The 21215-nt window shown below is 37.4% G+C and overlaps 1 protein-coding gene across 1 annotated transcript in view; it reads right to left on the bottom strand.

Annotated features, from left to right (window-relative positions):
- Positions 1–1721: 1721 nt before the first annotated feature.
- CNGB3 (cyclic nucleotide gated channel subunit beta 3) overlaps positions 1722–21215 on the bottom strand; it is a 46749-nt gene continuing 27255 nt past the window's right edge. Inside the window, exons 10-17 of the mRNA XM_039380981.1 lie at positions 14399–14540; positions 12361–12520; positions 11908–12005; positions 10790–10873; positions 10214–10332; positions 5642–5788; positions 3054–3234; positions 1722–1955 (exon numbers count right to left, since the gene is read on the bottom strand). Coding sequence (XP_039236915.1) covers positions 1722–1955; positions 3054–3234; positions 5642–5788; positions 10214–10332; positions 10790–10873; positions 11908–12005; positions 12361–12520; positions 14399–14540 — 1165 coding nt within the window. The remainder of the gene's footprint in view (positions 1956–3053; positions 3235–5641; positions 5789–10213; positions 10333–10789; positions 10874–11907; positions 12006–12360; positions 12521–14398; positions 14541–21215) is intronic.

Genomic DNA, 21215 nt, shown 5'->3' with positions numbered 1-21215 from the left:
TTCTTTATGATGTAACGTTAAATTTTCTCCCTCTGTTTTGATGTCATTTTATGTATTAAATAACAAGTAATGCACAAATAAAGATGTTCCCACATAGCAGTGGAACGTTCGTCTCACTGCTAATGCAGCAGAACTTTCTTTTTGATAGAGATTTGGGTTTTTGTCATATACTTTTTTTGTCATATACATGTCAAATACTCCATTTGTGGAATAAGTAACATACAGAATTTAGTCGCCCAGCTTTTACTCAGGCAAACTTCCAGCTGATTCTGGTTGAGCTGCCAGCCTTTTCTTTGATTAAAGCCTTTCAACTTCTCTAAAGTACAGATGTACAGAATGTGTAGCCTGCAGAGTCATATATAGCCTGCAAAGTGAATGCTTAATTTTGTCATGGTGCATTCCTTGGTTGGCTGGTCAGCTGAGGAGCCCTGAAGCCTGCCCATACAATTTCTTGGCTCAGCCTCTGCATAATGTTTTTAGTTCACAAAACTGTTCATCCAATGAGGTCTGAAAGGGGATAGGGAGAGAGAGGAGATGCGAACCCATGGAAGAGAAAAAAGTAATTGAGAATTAAATTTAAACATATCTTCAGCCTTTTGTTTAATACTGCATCTGGCACTGTGACGAGTTGATGCAGAAAGCTGACAGTGTGGGAGCTCCTTGTTAGGAGGCTGTATCCCTCTCAGCTGTGGCACTCATAAAACCTGTAGTTCACAGGTATGATATAGCTCAGCCCCAAAAGACATGGATTTCACTTTGCACCATCGGTCAAGATCTGTGATGTAGGTGAACAATTGGAGCATTGGTTGAAAGTACACACCACAAAACCAGAAAGTGTAAATACTGCTTTTTATAAAATAGCCTTTATTTTTGAAGTGGCTAGTTTAGATATCAAAGTTCTTCAGCTTGTTAGCTGTATCAACTGCTTACTCTTCAGAGAGCATGCCCAACCCCTTGAGAAGATCAAGCGTGTAGATCAACAGCCCAGTGGGGTGGACTATCTAAGTCTTTCCCATGTTTACTTGCCGAAGACAACTGGAGCAGATGTTTATGCTTTCAGAGGACTGGCAATAATTCTGCAATCTGCTTCCCCCTTGCGGATTTTGTGATTTTGTTTTTTCACAATGGTTTTGTTACATTGTCCCCTGTCCCAGGCTAAAACATCCCAACACACAGCACCACAGCTGTCTGCTCTGAGCCACGCTGGTCACAAACCCAGGTCACTTATTAGAAGTATAAGGGTAGGAGAGAGAAGGGTAGAGAAAAACATAAGGACCCTCAGCAACAGTAGGGCAGTAGCAAGGAAAACCAGAGGAAAAAATAGAAAAGAGTACATGCAACAGTTAAGAGCAAATTGAGCAACAGGAACAGCAGTAAGAATGCAAGGATAAACAGGAGAGGGAAGAGAAGAAGCAGAAACAAGATGGAGGAAGAGAAAAGGGAGAGCATGGATCAAACAAGAAACAAGTGGTCCTGAAATGCAGTCTAAGCTTTAATTCCTAGGACATCAGTTCTCTCTTCAGGCTCAAGGTTAAGAATGTAAATTATTTGTCCCACTGTGCCAGGAGAGGAGGGAAAGAAGAGGAGCTGAAGTAGATTTTTCTCATGAGTAGTCTCTACTTTTATCTTCTGTACCCAAAAGCAAAGTCACAGCAGCCCTGAATTCAGAAGCTTGAATTCAGCAAGACAATAGATGGGGCCAGAGCCCAAAGCATCATCATCTATTTCTTTTGTGACTCTTTAATTTCAACTTTAAGGATCTCTCCTTCTCCTGCTCTGGGGGATGGTGACATACTAATGATCAGAGACTCCTTACTGGTTACTCTCTGCATAACTGCAGGCTTAGTATCTGCCTTTGGCTCACTCTTTGGAGCAGGGGGTGCAGAGGAGGCTGCGGGCTTCTCAGACATCTTCTCCTCTTCTTTAGGCTTAGTCTCTGCTTCAGCTTTAGCTTCCTAGAAACAAGAAGTTTAATGTTTTCCAATACCGCAGAAGAAATTCTGAAAGTAGTTCTATTTTGTATATGCCATGGAAAGGCACAGCATGGCAGCTGTGATTAACGGTATGCAACATATGTAAATTTCTATTTAGATGCTTGAGAATCAGTTTCTAAATGAGAAATGTAATTTCAGAATTAGAATATCAGTGTAAAACCTAGGAAAAGTTTGTGGATAATGATAGTATCTGCTTCTTACTACAACAGCAGGATGAAACAGGCCCATTTTGGGGCACAGAACCCTGCCTCAGGTCTTGCCTTCCTTTATGTACTTACACTAGTGGAGAAAGAAAAAGTGTTACATAAATCTTGGCATACTACCCACAGCCCCAGTTCCTTGGCCAAGCCTATTTGCAATTAAGTTCACAAGTAACATTAAACTGAGCAATGTTTCTGCTCTAATCATAGTGTTGTAATTATTTGTGTAAGTTCTTTATTTAACTTAAATAAAACCCCAGCCAGTTCAGCTGTAAAGAAAAGGATTCGGTCAACTTTGGGTAAATATGTAGAACTGAGCAGGTTCATTTCTCAGAATATAGTATAATGTTGGAGTTATTTTTTATCAGTTAAAATAACAGTTTTCTCATAAGTGCAATATATTAGAGATTTAATCGGTTTTGTCTGTGTGGCCTACGCTTTACATTTTGTCTTCAGGATTTGTAACAACCAGAGATCTGACACTGAATTGGAAAGTTCACCGTGTGCCCGAGTCAGCTGGATCAGATTACTGTGTTAAGACATTTCTGTATTTACTGTTGTTTACATAAAATTAGAAGATCAGATGCCCTCGGGGCCTCTGTAAAGTCTATTTTATAGACTTTGAGGATTTTTGTTTGCTTACTTTTTTTTTCTCTGCTCTGCATAGAGTCAAGGTTCACAAAGATTTGAGCCAAATTTTAGAATCAGTGTTTACAGAGATTAGGAAAGTGGTTATATCTCAGCTACTGGGAGTTTTTGCTGTTGATTGCAGTAAGTCTAAATTTTCACCTACTCTGTCCAAGCCCTCCCAGTATCTTTCAGCACCTGGAAGATTCTACTCTATTTTCTGTGGCTTTACCTCAGCGTCTTGTTGTCTCTTCAGCTGCAGCAGCTTAGCAAGGCCATCTTTTCCTCTGGCTCCAAGCATCGCTTTAAACAATTTTGGAGTTTCCTGTTTCTGCCCGAAGAGACTGGCCAAGCCTCGTGGTTGTTGTACTGGTGGTCCTGGAGGAGGTTTCCCCTTCTGTTTCAGCAGCACCCTGGAGATGGAAGGGAACGAGGACACAAAACAGTGCTGTGAAAATGAACAAAGTTCCTGCTGAGCTGAAATGCCACATTCATGCATGAAAATCTGGCAGCTTTTACAGACAAACTTTATTTGGTTCCCAGGTCCAGTGATAAGAGCAAAACTGGAAATGGTAAGGGTTTTACCCCAGGCTCTGGTAGAGTTAGAGGAAACTGTTCAAATTTGGAGTTGCTTATCTATATCCTGGAGAATAAACAGGTGCTGGCTCAAATTAAGGTGTCACAAAGCAGATGAGAGTTTTATAGGGAGAAAAGAGGTGTGGAGGGGGATGGGTACCCCATACCTGAGGTGTCAGTCTCTTGCCTGGACTTCTGGATGCAAATTCAGAGAGCATTTAATGCTCCATTGGGAGTCCAGCTGATACTTGTGGAAGTAATAGTTTACCGAACTAAATTCCAGCATGGATCATCTCTCATAGGTCAGGTTAGACAGTGGTACTTATTTTTGGTCTTCTTCGGTAGAAGAAGACACCCTGAAGATACGAACATTACTGCCAATCATATGGCAGACTAGATTTTCACACCATTCTGTAGCTGTACTGGTTTGCAGCCATAATGACAAGAAGTGAGAATGAATGTCGAGGGTAAAGATTAGATGACAGATCTGAGATAGATGAAACCAGTGAAAAGCAGAGGGTTCCCCTGCTTTCAGTGTCTATTAGATTACTGTACAGTTTTCAAGGCAACTTTTCTATCGTTGCAAGGCCTAAGGCTCTTTATGAACAAGGACTATACCTGCAGTCTGTCATACAGCAAATCCTATAATATTATAATTTTCTCCAGCATCTTCTACTTTGGTACTCGAGTAATTTCAGAAGTGGAGCTTTTACTTTTTTTTTCAGTTTTATTGTCATAAATTTAAAAAGTACACTTCAGCACCTTGCATGGCTTTGTTATGTAAAGACGTGGGTATCGGGCAGGTGGTGACAGAACAAATTTCTTGCTTGAACAAATCTTCTGAGTTTTGAAATAAACTCAGGAGCCTTTTAAAGTTGTCAGATGGCCCCAGAAAACTCTAATGTAAACCTACCAGGGCAAAGCAACTGGCAACTTCTTTCGAAAACTGAACATAACTGCAATCCTTATCAAATCAGTGCACACATTTCCTCTTGGTGCCTAGTTTTGGCAGAATTAGTGGACGCCTAGACAACTGGGCAAAATACTTGACCTTCAGCACAGGGCAGGTACTGCATATGTTTAAAATTAAACAGAATATCCTGTATTTAGTCTGATATCTAGAGAGGGCTGTGAGTTCAAATGGGAGTGCAGGTACTAAGGCTGGATGATTAAGCTCTGTGGTTGAGAAAGACTATTTGGTGGAAGCAGAATTTAATGGATTGGCAAAATATGATCAGGGTGGGCAAGAAGTCAGAAGAGGTAATGTGGGGCAGAGAGAAATAACAAGTAATGATGGTCGTACTACTGTTTAAATAGAAGCTAGAGAAAAGTCAGGAAAGATAAGTTCTGGGGACCATGGAGCACTGGATTTGTTCTGCTTTTCTACATTTTGATGCTGGTTTTGAAAATTGGGCAATAAGCAAGTTCTGTGTCTAGGATCCTTGTTCCTCAGGGGCATGATGATTCTTAAGGTACTGTTGTTTGACAACCAGAACTGTTGCAACATGCTGAATACAGCCATCTGCTAGCACTTCCATGAAACAAAATATCACTCCTGTGCTATGTTTAGTCTTCTCTGATGAAATTTCAAGTCTGGGACCAACCTTCCAACCTTTGATAGCAATTCAAGGCAACAATTGAGAACAACAGGAGTGCTGAAGTATACTAATGACGACAAACTGTTTTGAGTTTTTGGACCTTTTACAAGGTAGCAAGGTACTAATTTTGTCATAATTTTATGCTTTTGAACAAAATGCACAGCTTTCTAATCTGTGTACTCCCATCTTGTCGGGCCTTATTTTAAATCCATTCCTAACTGCTGCATAAGGTTTTGGAAATGCATACAATGCTGCGGGTGCATTGAAGCATATCTTTGTAGAATTAATTGTGTTTTATTGCATCTTTGAAAACCTACTCCTTAACTGACATCTCTTCTGCAGTTTCTTTCTTGACTATGTAAGGAGTCCTGGTATGTATCCTTATCTCCTATTTGTTTTGCTACCTTAAATACGATGCAGAAGGCAACTACATTCAGGATTTCATTCTACTTACCACACTTACACAGCCCTTGGGATTCCTGCCAAGACCCTGCTTTCCACTATAAAATACCAAGCTAATCTGACCTCTAAATATAAATGTGTTTACACCTCTTACTCTTCCATGAAAGGAATTTGTCTAGAAGTCACAACTGTTCATTCTGCTTAAACTAAATGATATGACTTAAAAACTGTTGTTAGGACATACTTTGCTTTCTTCATGAGAAGCTTTTCTGAGTCAGGGTAGTGCCTCAAGATTTCATTTAGTGTTTTCTTGTCCAAAATGAAAAGGTTGGCAAAACCATGAGCCACCACATTGGCAGTCCTTCGATTTCCTCCACCTGCAGCTAGTAGGCTGGAATGAAAATAAACATCATCAGTCACATTGTTACTTGCCCTGGTGAGGAACCTCTTTGCTAGTGGTTCTCCATTAAAGTCATTGTAAGGCTGACTTATGTACCTGGCTGTTCAATCTGATGTTCTGTAAAGGCCCTGTACAATTCGGATTAGAAATATATTCTTGTCTCAGGAAGGCAAATTGTCACTGCCAGTCAGGTAGATGCTAAGGACTGTAAAAAGTTTTGCTACACAGAGACATTTGTGTTAAGAGACACCCACAGCAAGGCCTGCACTTGTTTTAGTCCTCATGTGAACTTGGCATTTCTTCAATTTTATTGTTGAAAATTATTTACATCAGAAGTAGGCCAGCTTTATTTACAGTGAATGAATGATTCTCCAAGAATTTTATTTTTCTTGAGTAAATAATTTCTGCCAGACTCTGGTTTTCAGTTTTCTCACATAACATATCTCATGTTTGAATGTTGGCAGGTTGAATGATACAGATTAGGAAGGTCTTTCAGACTGACAGTTACAAATGTGTCTGCTGGAAAAAGAGGGGGGTTTTGTTTTGAAAGTAAGGCATTAGACCAGTTTAGCCAGCAGCAGTTGGTCATAGGAAGGATACTTAAAACAAAAAAAAATGTCCAAATAACAATTAAATTTTTCATCTTGCATTAAACAAATGAAGAGACTTCACCTCTCAGTTGTGGTGATAAGCAAGAGAATTTGCATTCTGCTCTTAGTACTAAAATTGCTCTATCGCTGTATTCAAGATCTACCCTAAAATTTTTCCCTTGAAGATTTCCCAGTGAATTAATATTTTTAGACCACCTTTAGTATTATCTCAATTTGAAATTATTAATAAAAAAATGGTCTGAGCCCCATAAAACAAGAATTGATACCTATCTAAAATATTAATCAAAGTTATATAAGTATTTGTTTTAATATTAAATATATTTCTAGAACACATTTCTAAATATTGCATCATACAGATAATATATTTAATTTATAAAGGACAGTAGGAGACCTCTGCAACTGTGTGTGCAAGGCTGTTTTTACATGCACACAAAGAGTGTTTTTCTGCAAGCCAAGACAGCAATCAGTATATGAACTCAAGCTGAAAATACAGTTTAATGTCTTCTCTTTAAACAATTCTGTACAATTCCTCAGATAGAATAAAACTCTTTGCATAATACAAAAAGCAGCTAAAGAAAATTGCAAACAGCTTTTGAGCTCTGATGAATCATTTCTCAACAAGTCATTGAAAAATCATTTTTAGGCTTTCCTAACAGAAAGCTCATTTTATCAAGGTAGACGAGGACTAAAGCGATCAGCTTTTTCATTATGGTGATGATGTGAGGTGAATTTTACAAGTAAAGCAGTCTCTGCTCAAAAAGAATCATCTTTGACTAAGGACAGTGTTATGTATGTCAGCATTGAATCTGTTTTGGTTAGTGTATGAATAGTTACATGACTAAATATTTTAAAATAGATACATTTGCCTTGCAATGGTTCTTGGAAATGTAATATCTATTTTAATTGTGAAATTTGCTTTATTTACCTAATGTTTTTTACTTCAGTTCTTAGCCTGAAATGCTGTAATATTAGTATGAGTTAATAACTTTTGAATTCTTATGCTAGCAAATTAATTTTCAAGCTATAAAGTTATCAAAGTGATGACTCAGCTTATCTATTTGCTTTTTATAGCTGATCTCTGTAAGAAGCTGGTGCTCATTGAAATTAGCAAACGGATCAGGAAATGGTGTGTGTTATCAGCTGAACGTGCAGGGTTGTGGTGGCTCAACCTGGCACCTCCGTGCCTGTGAAGAGAACTGGTAAGTCAGGAAAGAGGAATAGGTCTGGATCTTGCTTCCAAGCAGGATTTCAAGCTCCAAAGGGCAAACTCATTGAAAAGCAGCAGCTACCACTTCGAGGGAAATCCTGGACCAAAGTGATGGAAAATGTAATCTTTCACAGAACTAAATATTCCTGGTAGCTTTGATTTTTTGAATAAAGTTTAAAATTACAAAACAGCTGAAAGCTAAAGCTGAGATCAAACATTTAGGGATCTTCCTGTAAAAAATATACATAAGATGGAGAAATGTTTTAGTTTTTCCAGAATTACCATTTTCTGATAGGAAATAGCTCTAGTAAAATACCAGTAAATGGATGAATGAGGACATCTGGCTTAAAATGTAACTTTCTCTGGGCTAATGAAGTGTTGTTATAACTGAATTTCTCTCTTTGTGAATTGTTTGTGCTGACAGGCTCTCATTAAGGCAACAGTCTGTTTGCTTCTGATTTTGAAATTATTTTACTTCCCCAAACTGATATCTATGCAGGCAGGGCAGGATGTTAATTGGAAGTCCTATTACTTAATCTCTTTCTGTAATAATTTTCAAGGATGAAATTGGCAAAGGACATGTTTGATTATTAGTCTTCCGTTGGCTGTCTAATATAATTCAGGGAATTTTTTTGAAATACACAGTTTTTATTTTCTTCAATTCCTTTGCCACTGGAGACTTTTTAAGCATCATTTACATGCATTTTTAACAGAGTGAGATTAAATAGCAAGTGTTTTATCAATCATATACTTAAACCACTCAGAAAGAAGCTGATGTATTTCTCTAAAGAAATCTTGAATTGGCAATCAGAAGAAAATCTGCCTGATATCAGGCTATAACCACACTATGTAGTGAGGGGAAAATTTGTATGTCCTAAGTAAGTATTTCTTCCATTAAAAAATATTTTTTTCCATTTTCTTCTGGTATTCTGTATTCAGAAGACCTTGACAAAACTTACATAGAAAGGCACAATACAAACTCATTATTTTCTAGTGTTTTGCCACAAGGAAGAGTATATCTCTACCAATACACTTAGTGCTTCATGTCTGCCAGTTACTGCAGTTTTTCTCCTCAAGTTTATCCACTGCCTGACATTTTATATGCAAATTACATGTGTCTGAATGAGTTTACTGCTGCAGTAGGTCAGTGATGAATAAAACAAGACTAGAAGTGTAGCGTTATAGCATTGCTGAGGGTTTTCCTGGACATATTGGCAATTATGTAAAGAGTAACAGATACTGGGAAATGAATCTTTAAAAGTTGTTGTGTGGTTTTCACATGGAAACAAGCACTCACCTGTATCAGATCAAAAGTGTGAAAATCCCTTCCTTGTTTTGAAACCAATCATTATAATTTCTCAGTTTAAAATATAAAGTTCTCACTCCATGTGTGTGTTAAATATTGGGGCTGCTTTAGTTTTTCCTTTTGTCTTTTCATTATTCAGTCCTTAGTGGTGATTTCATTCTCAACCTTTCCACATAATTTACAATGCAGCCTTTTGTTTGGAGGCTTTGCTCGGGTAGTATATTGTTACACAGAGAAATAATAACCTCCAAATAACCTTTTTTCAAAGAGCTGGTATAATTTCACTTTCCCACTCAATGAAGAAGTTCATTATCTATTGGATATATCAGATGTTTTCCACTTGAAGTCTATGCAAGTTCTGCACACACATCACTGGATAAACAGAATGTTTCCCCTACTACAAACAGAGACACAAGTAGAAGACAAATGTAAACCTGACACAGAGCTGATTACTGCTTTTCAAAAGGCAGATTAAACCTACCAGCAAGAGGATTAACAGTAACAGGAAAGCAGCTGGAAGAAACCAAGGATCCAGTTTATCACATGTGGCAGCACATGTATTTTATTAGTTTTCCTCAGGCCAACCTCAGCAGGGGAGTGCAGTGCCTGAAAACTAGCACTTGATTGGCTCATTGGGGAACACAGCACATAAGAGTTAATGGATTTTGCATAGCAAGCACATGGAGAATATAAAAACCATTTGTAGCCACCAGAAAAGAAATGTCTCCTCCAGATAAACTCAGACAAAAAAAAATATGGTCTGTCAGCTTTTTTCTTGTGTCGTATGCTCTTAAATAAATATTTTTTCAAATTAGGATGCCTGATTTTCATCAATTTAATCCCTGCTTCAGCTCTAAATGAACTATTTTTATTTGCTATTTTAGGTTTTTTTATCGATTTTGTTGGAAATTAATTTTCATCTTTGCCTTCTGCTGTTTAAGGGCACCTCGGCTCATTATACAGGCAGTAAAATGCATTTGGTCCTGCTGTATTGCAGACAGTGTAACAGGGAGATGTGTCAAATCTTTAAAATGCCAAAGAAGAAATTTGTCTGTATATCCCTGTGTACATTGACCAGAACATTGGTCTCAGATCTTGCCATATTTATTGCTTATGCTTTGCTTAGACTTTCCTTCACTTACCTACATCTCCTTGCTCAGTGTCCTCTTTGTTGATCCTACTTACTTTTGAGCCTCTCTATGGTAGCTGTCATGCTTACCACAGAGAAGTTAAACAACCATTGATTATTTGACCAGTTCCAAAGAAAGTATGAAAAACAGTGATGAACATACCTGATCTCCCCAAATACAGCTCCTGCTCTTAGTGTAACCAGGACTTTTGTACCATCAGGACCTCCAAGGACTTGAACTTCACCCTGTTTGATGATGTACATCTCTCTGCCAATCTCTCCCTGGGCACACAAACACATAAAGAGCCCATGTTTTAGCAGTGTTTTTTGTTGTTAGAATAATATGACAGTTTCCAGGTTTACCAATATTATGAGGCAAAGCAGCAATTTCATCTTAAAAGTCAAAAGGCTGCAACAGTGTAGCCAGGACTGAAAATGTATGGACTTGCACTTCCTGTCTCTTCACTTGGTCCTCCAAGCCTGCATGCAGCATCTCCTTGGTAGAGTAGGATGAGATGCAACATGCATCCAAGCAGGAGGTGGTTCCAACAGGGTTTTATTCCCTACTATGTGTGTAAAATTTGAGAGCATATTTGTTATTACACAGAATACCTTAATTACTTTTATGCTGTCTTAATTCAGTTAGGATTCATTTTATTTAAAGGACATTGTTGACCAATATATGAACTCTTTTTCTTATGTAATATAATTATTATTTCAACAAGACAAAAATGCTCACCTTTTTGCAGACAAAGTCACCGGGTAAATACACAATGGATTTCAACCTTAGCAGCATGTCATATATCATCTGGGTATCACAGCCCTGTTAAAATAGTTAAGAGTTGATTGCTCCGTTAATTCAGTAGCAAAAGCGACTATTAGTGCTTACACTGGCTTCAAAGCCCAACAATACAGGAATGACCAAGGGATTAATAAGTGGAATGCAAACTCAAATCATCACAAAGATCAGCTATTAGAGCTGAGAAAAGACTGAGAGTTGTTATTTCAAAAACTTATAAAGTTCTCTATGGCTGGAACATCTTTTCATTTTTTACAAAGTGAGCTTCCGTACATCCAAATTTGCTGTGGAAGCTCAGTTAGTGTTATGATCAGAGCTTTATGGGTCTGTTATGGGAATCTTATGGGAATTTTTTTTTTTTACTGATCCAGGAGAAAAAAACAGATCACATCAAATGTTGGTATAAATCTGTGAATTCCATGTCTTCAGGAAATGTGGGAAAACCATAAAACCATGTAACATTTATACAGATATTTCACGTGATTTCTTAAAAATATCCTAACAAGCAAATTTCCTGTATGTCAAGACTACTTCTAAAAATTTAGAGTCTTCTTAGTTTTGTCTCAAAAAGTCAGTTTTAAGTACACATTTAAATTTTAGCTCCGGAAAACTACTATAATAAATAAAGAGAAAGCTCCTTTGCACAAAAACTTACTAAAATGCAGCATTCACTACATGAAAGTTATGTTGCCAGAACATATGTCATGGGAGATCTTTCAGGCAGAGCTGGGCAGCATACAGCAAGGTGAAATGTGCTAAAAATTAGATTATTCTATGTCTGACTCTTCAGATTAATTAACTCACAGTCTGACCATACCATCAGCTTTAATATGTTGTCATAACAGGACTGTGTCTTAATCTTATTTGCTTTTTTTAAAAATCACTGCCTTGACAAAAAACCCACATTCAAATGCAGGCACTTGGCTTTATTTGCCATTAATTGAGACATTTCTTAGACTTATTTTGCCTTATGTCCTTAAGTATTGCAAGATGCACAGAACAAGGTTTCTGTCTCAGGAATACCACACATTTCTGCATTCTCTTGTAAAATTACTTGCTTTGAATAAGTCCACTTTATTGACAATGGCAAAGTTCACATCAATTGCGATGGCTAATTGCATTCTTGTTGGCATCTGCTCCAGTAATTCTGATTCATCTGAAAAAAAAAAGGAAGAATGGAGGAATGTCCATAAAAATGAGCTTTGTACAGAAAAATAACTTAATGGAGCTATTTATGAGTTCATGTGAGGAAGCTGCTAATAGGTTTTTACTAAGATGTTTAATATATCTTGTCTAAAATTATTATCAGAACATTATATTAATGAATTGAATTTGTGAAGTAGTAAGTGTCATATTGCTTTGTAGTTTCTTTTTTTTCCAAAGTAAGTTGAGCAGCCTCCTCTCACTTCCCGTATGCAATTCAGAAAAGGAGAAATGTGAATTTTACCCTATATCTGTATCTATACACTTTCACTTGGACATGCTAAATAACTGGAATTGTAAATCCTTACCCAGCATTCCCTGAGAGTCCCATGTGTATTCATACCAAGTTCGAACACGATTTTGGACCAATCTTGGAATAGAATAAGTGTTCATATAGGAGACAGTGTTATCCACACAGGAACGAAAGTAGTTCTGTCCTGCTGTTGCTGCTCCAATTACATCTCTCATCTGCAAACATCAATTGTTGTTACACATTTCAGCAAAAATAGTCTTGATTTTAATATCTTGCCAACAATATATAAAAATAATGAAACACTTGTTTGCAAAATCACTGAATAATAATACATTCAGCTGCATGTTTTGAATAGGTGCTTCATCCGCTCTTTCAGAAGCATTACAGATTTAATCTGATTGTGTTGGAAAGTGTAATTATGGTTTTAGAGGAATCATTTCTGGGGTTTAGCTTATTCTTCTGTCTCATATTTCTGGACATGGATGAAAATTATAGATAATGCTTTTCTTAAAAATCCATAATAAAGCTATTCTGCATTTGGCATGCAATGCAAGTCAGAAGTGAAGCAAACTGGGCTGAATTTCTCTAATAACATCATCTGATACCATTAGAACTGAGATTGAGCCACTGTTTAAGTAGTTAAGAGATCAATCCTAAGTACTGTGAGCTGAAAGCTGACCTAAAAGTTTTTAGTGCAGGAACATTATTTAACATTTCAACACAAATGTAATTCAGTTTTTAGAAAGTGGATGATTTAGTGTTCATAGATAGTCCATCTTCAAAAGCTGCAGTATTTAAATGTGTTTTTAGTGGAATCTGGAAGCTTTGTCTGGCAGCTGCCAAGGATTAGCGTCAAGGATTCAGCCGTGGGCTGAATGTTGCTCTTTATTACAAGGATGCATTTGATTGCAATGGGAATAACAATATTTAAGAAAGTGTGCTAAACCAGGAATAACTCAGTTATTTTAAGAGTTCTTTGTAAACAGGAACTGTAACAAACAAACTGCAATGAAGCAATTTGTGTGTTAAGCTTTAAAGTTTGAGTCTGCAAATGACTACACTGGTTGCAAAAACTTATCTGCAAAATCTTCTTAGGGAATGAGGCTTTCATTGGCAATTACAAAAATTTAGGAATCAATTATAAATGTGAAAACTCTGAAGTTTAATTCTATGTGCTTGTTTTCCAGAAGAAATATTTTATATGAATGCTTTCTTTTATTTTTTGTAATTCTTGTTTTTGGATGAATTTAAAATCCTATAGGCAAGACTCTCTTTTGTGACAGTTACCTTCTTACACTTCTAAAGAGCAAGAAACATATGCAATTTTTAACTGTTTGGTTGAAATTTTCAAATACTGTATTAAAAATAAAAAATTTCAGGGTTTTTGGGTTTTTTTTGATAATTATTTCAATAACAGGCATATACAAATCAAAAAGTCTGGAATGATTTCTACAGAAGCTGATAAGACACAATCTCACATAGGAACCACAGCATTTGTTTTTCTGTAAGCAAGGTATTTTAAAACCTGTGGATTTAAAACTGGAAATATTTTGAAATATAACTGATTTGCTCTGCTATGGTCCTTTTTTTACCCTCCTGCCAAATGAGAACCAAGAGAAATAGAAACCAGTTGATTTTCAGATTAACATATATATTATAATTTGTGGAAGAGACCAGAATTCTAGTTCAGCAAAAATCATGGGATTTCCAATAACAGTATTCTATTGGTAGTAGTACTGAACGTGACTTATTCAACAACTATAATTTTTATATCAGATTTAACAGTATAACATGAATGTCAAGGAACTGTCTCCTTGGCTGTGAGTAAGTAAAAAAAAGGAATTATAAATAGTTTCAAGAATCATCTGTGTCCTGCAGAGTCTTGGCTTTAAATCAGCTTTTGTGCAAAATAGCTACCAAAATGGTAACTGATTAAACACATCTGTTTGTCAGAAGAATAAGTAGGGATGACAGTAGAATACAGGATGGAAGCTAAACTTTTTCCCAGAACTAAACTCCGTTAAATTGAATATATTTTCACTACATTGCAATAATTTGAACATAACTTGTTATCAATTTTTTTTTTAATGTACCTGACCAATTAAGCTGGAGAAGACAAAGACACCCATGAAATAATTCAGCAGTTGAAAAACTATCTCAAACAGCGTTTGTGGTTCTGCAAGGCCACCGATGGTGATTAAACTGCGAACCGCCCAGTAGTAACACCTCAGATACCTGTGGATACAAACAGCACTTTTATTAGAGACTGTAGGTACTTATGTGGTTGAAGTTAAACATATACCTGTCTGAGTTGGGCCTTTCAGTGACACTTTTCAGTTCAAAAGACTTTCAGCATTTTTATAAAGGGTTATGAATTTACAAATGCTATAGTTACATAAATCAGGTTGAGCTGAATGTTCTCACTGACAGCAAAATAAGAATATATGGGAAGTGCAGTACTTGCTCACTGTTTTCTAGTGTTACTGTTTTCTGGTAACACTCTATGAAGTGTTACAGATGACTCGTTTACAGATGACTCGTGTAAAAAGTTGCCAAGATGGACATTACAGAGTTAGGATGCTACCAGTGAAGATGTCATGATGTTAAAAGCAGTGTAAAAATGTTAGAGACTTCCCAGAATCTCTCTGTAGCAGTATACTAGATGCTCAGACATCTGAAGGTCTCTTTCATGGCTTTCACTTGATGATACCAGTACGAATTTGTGGGAACAACAAATGCAGTGTTCTTCTTGTGTCCATTCCTACCCCTTTAACCATACTGGTCTTCCTCCCACTCTTCTTCACAGCAGCCTGTATTGGCTCTACCTCCTGGGTTATGTCAAACAGAAGTTACATGCTTGCACAAGCTGTGTGTTTATCCAGCTTCTCCAAACCACTCAGCACTGAAAGGTTGATTCCTGTATTAACGTCTCCTAGTTGCTGGCCTTCACTACTCCTGTCACCTTAACAAACACTTTCCTGCCTTCTCCACTAGAATCATAGAATCATAGAATCATAGAATCGATTGGGTTGGAAAAGACCTCCGAGATCATCGAGTCCAACCCTTGGTCCAAATCCAGTCCATTTACTAGATCATGGCACTCACTGCCACGTCCAATCTGCGTTTAAAAATCTCCAGGGATGGTGAATCCACCACCTCTCTGGGCAGCCCATTCCAATGCCTGATTACTCTCTCTGTAAAGAATTTTCTCCTGATATCCAACTTAAATTTCCCCGGGCGGAGCTTAAGCCCGTGCCCCCTTGTCCTATTGCTGAGTGCCTGAGAGAAGAGACCAACCCCCACCTGGCTAGAACTTCCCTTCAGGTAGTTATAGACGGTGATGAGGTCACCTCTGAGCCTCCTCTTCTCCAGGCCAAACAACCCCAGCTCCCTCAGCCTCTCCCCATAGCACTTATGCTCCAGTCCCTTCACCAGCCTTGTTGCTCTTCTCTGGACCCGCTCCAGCACCTCAATATCCTTCCTGAACTGAGGGGCCCAGAACTGAACACAATACTCAAGGTGTGGCCTCACCAACGCAGAGGACAGGGGAAGGATCACTTCCCTGCTCCTGCTGGCCACGCTATTTTTGATACAGGACAAGATCCCATTGGCCTTCTTGGCCACCTGGGCACACTGTTGGTTCATGTTGAGCTTCCTGTCAATTAGTACCCCCAGGTCCCTTTCTGCCTGGCTGCTTTCCAGCCACTCTGTGCCCAGCCTGTAGCGCTGCAGTGGGTTGTTGTGGCCAAAGTGCAGGACCCGGCACTTGGCTTTATTGAACTTCATCCCATTGGAATCAGCCCATCTCTCAAGTCTATCCAGATCCCTCTGCAGAGCCCTCCTGCCTTCCAGCAGGTCGACACTCCCTCCCAGTTTGGTGTCATCAGCAAATTTGCTGATGATGGACTCACTACTTTGCCTCCTTCCAGGGGAGACCTGTCCATTAATGGCTACAAAACCACTTTAAGACTTTTATCAGAATTCTCTTGACCTAGAATCCAAATATATACAGCAGTAAGCAGAGGTCAGTCACTAAGACTCTGCTTCAAAGAATGGCTTATATTAACTCCTTCATGGTATCCATCTGCTGTCTGTTACTTTTCATACCTGAAGTGTGAGCTGTGTGGACAAAATTTTTTGTTCTGTTTGTACAGCCCTCTTTGTACAGCCTTCATGACAGAGCCTATTGCATTCAAGTCAAATATTTCTATTATTATGATAACACAAGTTTGTGAAAGCAACAAAGGACGTGGACAGAATGTTTTGGAAAAGTGCCTTAGCATCTCTAAAATTCTGGTTTAAATTTCATTCTAGAACATGGCACCACAAGTAATGCAAATCATTGTCAGAAGTATGCTATCATTTTCTTCTTTTCTGAGCAAACAAGTCTTGGTTTAGGTATACTTTTAAAAGCCTCCTATTAATTAGAAGCTAACTTGCTACATTTCTGTACTATCAGACTTCAGCTTCACTGATGATTAGGAGTGGAAGTTCATTTTCCTTAATTGTACAGTGAGATTTTCTATTATTTCAGCTATGACTACTGCTTTTGAAGCGGTGATGACTCCTTCTATTTGTTGAATTTTATTGAGTTTGAAATAATAATTAAAAAAACAAACAGAAACCTCCCAAACACTAAAACACAGAAGAAATACTTTTGGGAATGTTCATTTTGAATTAGAAATTCTAGCATGCATCTTCTTTTTTTAATGTACCTGACCAATTAAACTGGAGAAGACAAAGACACCCATGAAATAATTCAGCAGTTGAAAAACTATCTCAAACAGCGTTTGTGGTCTGAATCTGAGGCCACCTGATCTGCTTGCAGACCTCAGGTGTACATTTTATTTATTTCTCTCTACTTTTAAACTCCTCTCTTGTTAAAATATGAACTCCACTACTATTAATAAGTGGTTCCTGTGATAATACAAATGTAGAGTTTGTTTTGTGCAAATATGAGAAAATAATCTCACAACCAATTCCAATGAGGGTTTTTTATTTAAATCACTCGAAAGTCTTTCCAAGTTTTTCTCCTAAAATTTGCTTTACCAAGCAATTGATTTCTGATTTTCTTTACCAAGGCATTTTTTTCTTGGTTGCAGATTAATGAAATGCAGTAACAATGATCATATTTATCACAGTTTTCTAGTTTTAGATTTTAACAGCTGGAACTGGCCATTTTCATTTAGAGTCCTTAAATTAAAAAATTCATTTCATATTTGCTGTCATATCATTTTTATGTGTTAGGGCTGCAAAATGAACCTCTGGCTTATACCACTATAATATTTTCATCTGGGTTAAAAAAAAAAAAAATCAAATATGCATGTTTCCAACTAAGTATGCATAACTTGCAGCTTTATCCTAGAGTTCTGTAGCATAGAAAAATAGTATGAAAAAGACGCAGATCTGTTTTGGAAGAATGACAGATTTGAGTATAAAATGATGCCTCTAGTTTGGCTAATAGGAATTACTATATAAGGCATATTAATATCATATTTGTTTGCCATAACTGAGAATGCTGTAGTGCTTGAAACATGTATAATTTAGTAATATAAAAGTAAAGAAATTAACATTACTTCTGTTCTAGTTACTGTAGGAAACAAAAGTAATTAACTAACTCCTTCACCTACAATGGCCCTGCATGCTAAGCTTCCTGACTCCACCATGATAGATAATATAATTTTATTTCTCGGAATGTCTACACAGAATGAAAGCAGCTCCTCAAAGGAATTTTTCTTTGCATTGTTGTATATACAAAATGTGAGAGTTTTTTTGACATCTGCCTACTCCTTTCTGAAGATGTAGTTATACACTATATTCTTCTTTAATTTTACTTAAAAAGAAACTTTCTACTGGCAAAGTCACATGATATTCACTATCTGTTAGGGACAGGTTTTCTCCATTTATGCATTTTTGGTTTTATTTTAATCTGAAAGTTACAGAGTTGAAATACAGAGCAGCTTGCTTTCTTCCCTAATAAAGGGAGAAATGAGATTGTAAATTTTGTTTAAGGAAACCCAGGAAAAACAGACTCCTATTTCAACAGTATTAGCAGCTCTGCTTCCTACTAGCTTGTGTCTGGAAACCATCACTGTTCACATACAGCTTACTGCCCTGCTATAAATTTACTGTTGAAGCAAACAACATGAGACAAGAAAGGGGTTTTTCCCTCTGCTCATCATAGAGAGTATGTTTATCCTTCAGGCAATCAAACTATTAGATTTTTCCCTAAAATAAATCCAAGGTATGAAAACATTCAGGAACACTGCAAATCAGCTACCTTATAATATTATGCCAATAGAAATATCTTTTTCATAAAAGTCCATTTTAAAATACACTAAACTTCTTACATGGTTTTGGTTAATGTGGGTAAATCAAGTCTTTGTGCACATGGCTCTCAGTTTTTCAGGTTGTATTTACATACTCATTTCAGCCCAGGGAAGCATTATTTCAGGGCTATCACATTTGACCCTCTCACATTACAATCAAGATGGGTTTAAGCAGAGTAAAGAAGTGGCCTTTATAAACTGGTAATCTAACGACCTTCTTGGTACCTCTTTTTCTAGCGTGATGTGCTCATCAGATGTGGGTATGATGATCTCAGACAGAATGGAGTAAACTAGAAAGCTTTTACCTAAAATGTATGGCTGCAGGTAGCAGGTCTGAAAGCATTGGGTTGGGCTGTGCATTCACAGCTTGTCTGGAAGCACAAAACTGCCTTTGTATAGCAAGTGCTGTGATTGTGACACAACAGACCTATTGCAAGACCAACGTACAGCTGATACCCATGAGACACATTCTAAGATTTGCCAGTCTCACTGCTCATTGGACAATGCATACTAAAGAAGTGGAGTTGTTCTAGACACATACAGTGACCATTTTCTGGGTCTTACAGATGTCCACTAAGTCTGTGCTCAGAGCAGGAGGGCAGCAAGCTAAAGAGGAACAAAACTGAGATGCAAATAGGTGCCTGGAAGAATTTTGCAGATTGCTTGTGGATGACTTGCAAACAGCAGAAGTATACCACGAGGAAAATGAAATTATTTGTTTTGCCTAAATTTACTGCTGACCTGGAGGGTATGCATGAGAATTTCACCTCCCTAGTTTTAGTTTCTCTATGGACAGTGATGAAAGAGAGATACTTCCTTCAGACAAATCAGAACAATGATATTACATTCCTACCTTGAATCCTTTTCTAAAGAATTTGTCCATTTCTCCCAGGAATTAGGGAGATTGATCTCTTAGGTAGTTAAATTAGATTGTAAATAAGCACATACAGTTCAAATTCTCCACTTAATTAAGAGGCCTTTTCAATATCATGCTGCTGTGCTTACATAGACTCTACACTATGGTGTTGCAGTAGTGATGCTGCACTTCTACATTAGGGGAGGGCGAGGTCTGTCTGCCTAATTATATCAAGCTTGTGAGCATACTTTTAACGCTGGGAACACCTTGTGTGGCTAATTTGGGTGTGTTGCAGGGAAGTAAAGTAAAGTAAAGACTGCCTTTTGCACGTCAGGCTTTGACTGTAGGCTGCCCTGCAAAAAAGCTCAAGTCTTCTTGGATTGACACTAACGCTTTAGAATCTGGACAAGAACTGGAAAAGAATAGAGATAGCAGAGATTTGCAAAAGAGCTATTTTGATAATTTTTCTCATGGTTTGAGTGTGTATACAGCTGTTAGTTATGGATTTAATTAATCAGTTAGTATGCCTGCTCAGTAACATATATGTAATCAAATTGATAAAGGAATCTTTTGCCTGTTTATTCTTTTTAGCCTGGAAAAGAAAAAAAAAAGTATCCTAGAAGTGTTGACATTTTTAAGAACTGGTTTTAGCCATAACTAGCAATATTTTATGGACACAGCAGGGATTCTTCATAAAACATTAATGCCACTAAATGAGTGCCAGATCATTTGCTTTGGGTCAGTGTAATCTGAGACCACTAGAATTTTGGTTTATTTGTCAGACTACTTACTGTCATTTTTTAAAATTAGCTAGGTAGCTATGTTTGCCTAATCTTCTTTCTGAATGTGTTCCCATTCTTTGCGAGACTATTTTGCTTCAAATATTGTCAACCCTGAATACTATGTGAAAGGAAATTATATTGTGCCATAATATATTCTGCAGCACTGGTAAATTTTCATGACAGATTTTCCCCATACTGTTCTTAAATCCTGCTCTCCAAATAAATGAATACCTAGATACCTGGAAGTATCTTATTTGATAGGTTTAAGTTCAGATTGCATCTCCAATTGTAACAAATGTTTACACAGTGCCTCTCTGTCAAAAATCCCTGAATATTTGACAATTAGATAATATATCATGCCTGATTCTCTAAGGCAATGACTATTCCATACAGAAGGCATTTGCTGTTAGTGGGATACAAAGCTATACTTTATTAAATGCAGCTCAGCCTGGGTTCTTTGGGGTTCCATGTACATGGCACCATATAATCCAGTGTGAGTTAGATACTGGCAAAAGAACAAAGTCATAAATTCACCAAGCAATGTTGAGATAAATTAATGGCTTAATGAGGTTTACATGGATATATGATAGAATCGCAGGATCATTGAATGGTTTGGGTTGGAAGGGATCAACACCCCTACCATGGGCAAGAATACCACCCACTAGAACAGATTTCACTCAGACTCCCATCCAATCTGGCCTCTCTGGGCAACCTGTTCCAATACCTCACCACCATTATAGTAAGGAACTTCTCCCTAATATCTAATCTAAACTTTCCCTCTTTCAGTTTAAAGCCATCCCCCTTGTCCTATCTCTACATGCCCTTGTAAAAAAGTCCCTCTGTAGACTTTCTTTCCTGTTCCCTAAACTTTTTTAAAGAAACATTAAAAAACTTGAAGACCAAGTAAACTCTAATTTCAGAATTTTCAGGTTTTTTTAGTCTT

The sequence above is a fragment of the Pipra filicauda genome, unplaced genomic scaffold, assembly GCF_003945595.2.
Source record: "Pipra filicauda isolate LSUMZ 115617 unplaced genomic scaffold, ASM394559v2 scaffold20_size4479445_pilon, whole genome shotgun sequence".
Lineage (NCBI taxonomy): Eukaryota > Metazoa > Chordata > Aves > Passeriformes > Pipridae > Pipra > Pipra filicauda.
The sequence above is the reverse complement of the archived record's forward strand: the minus strand, read 5'-3'. Positions and strand labels throughout refer to the sequence as shown.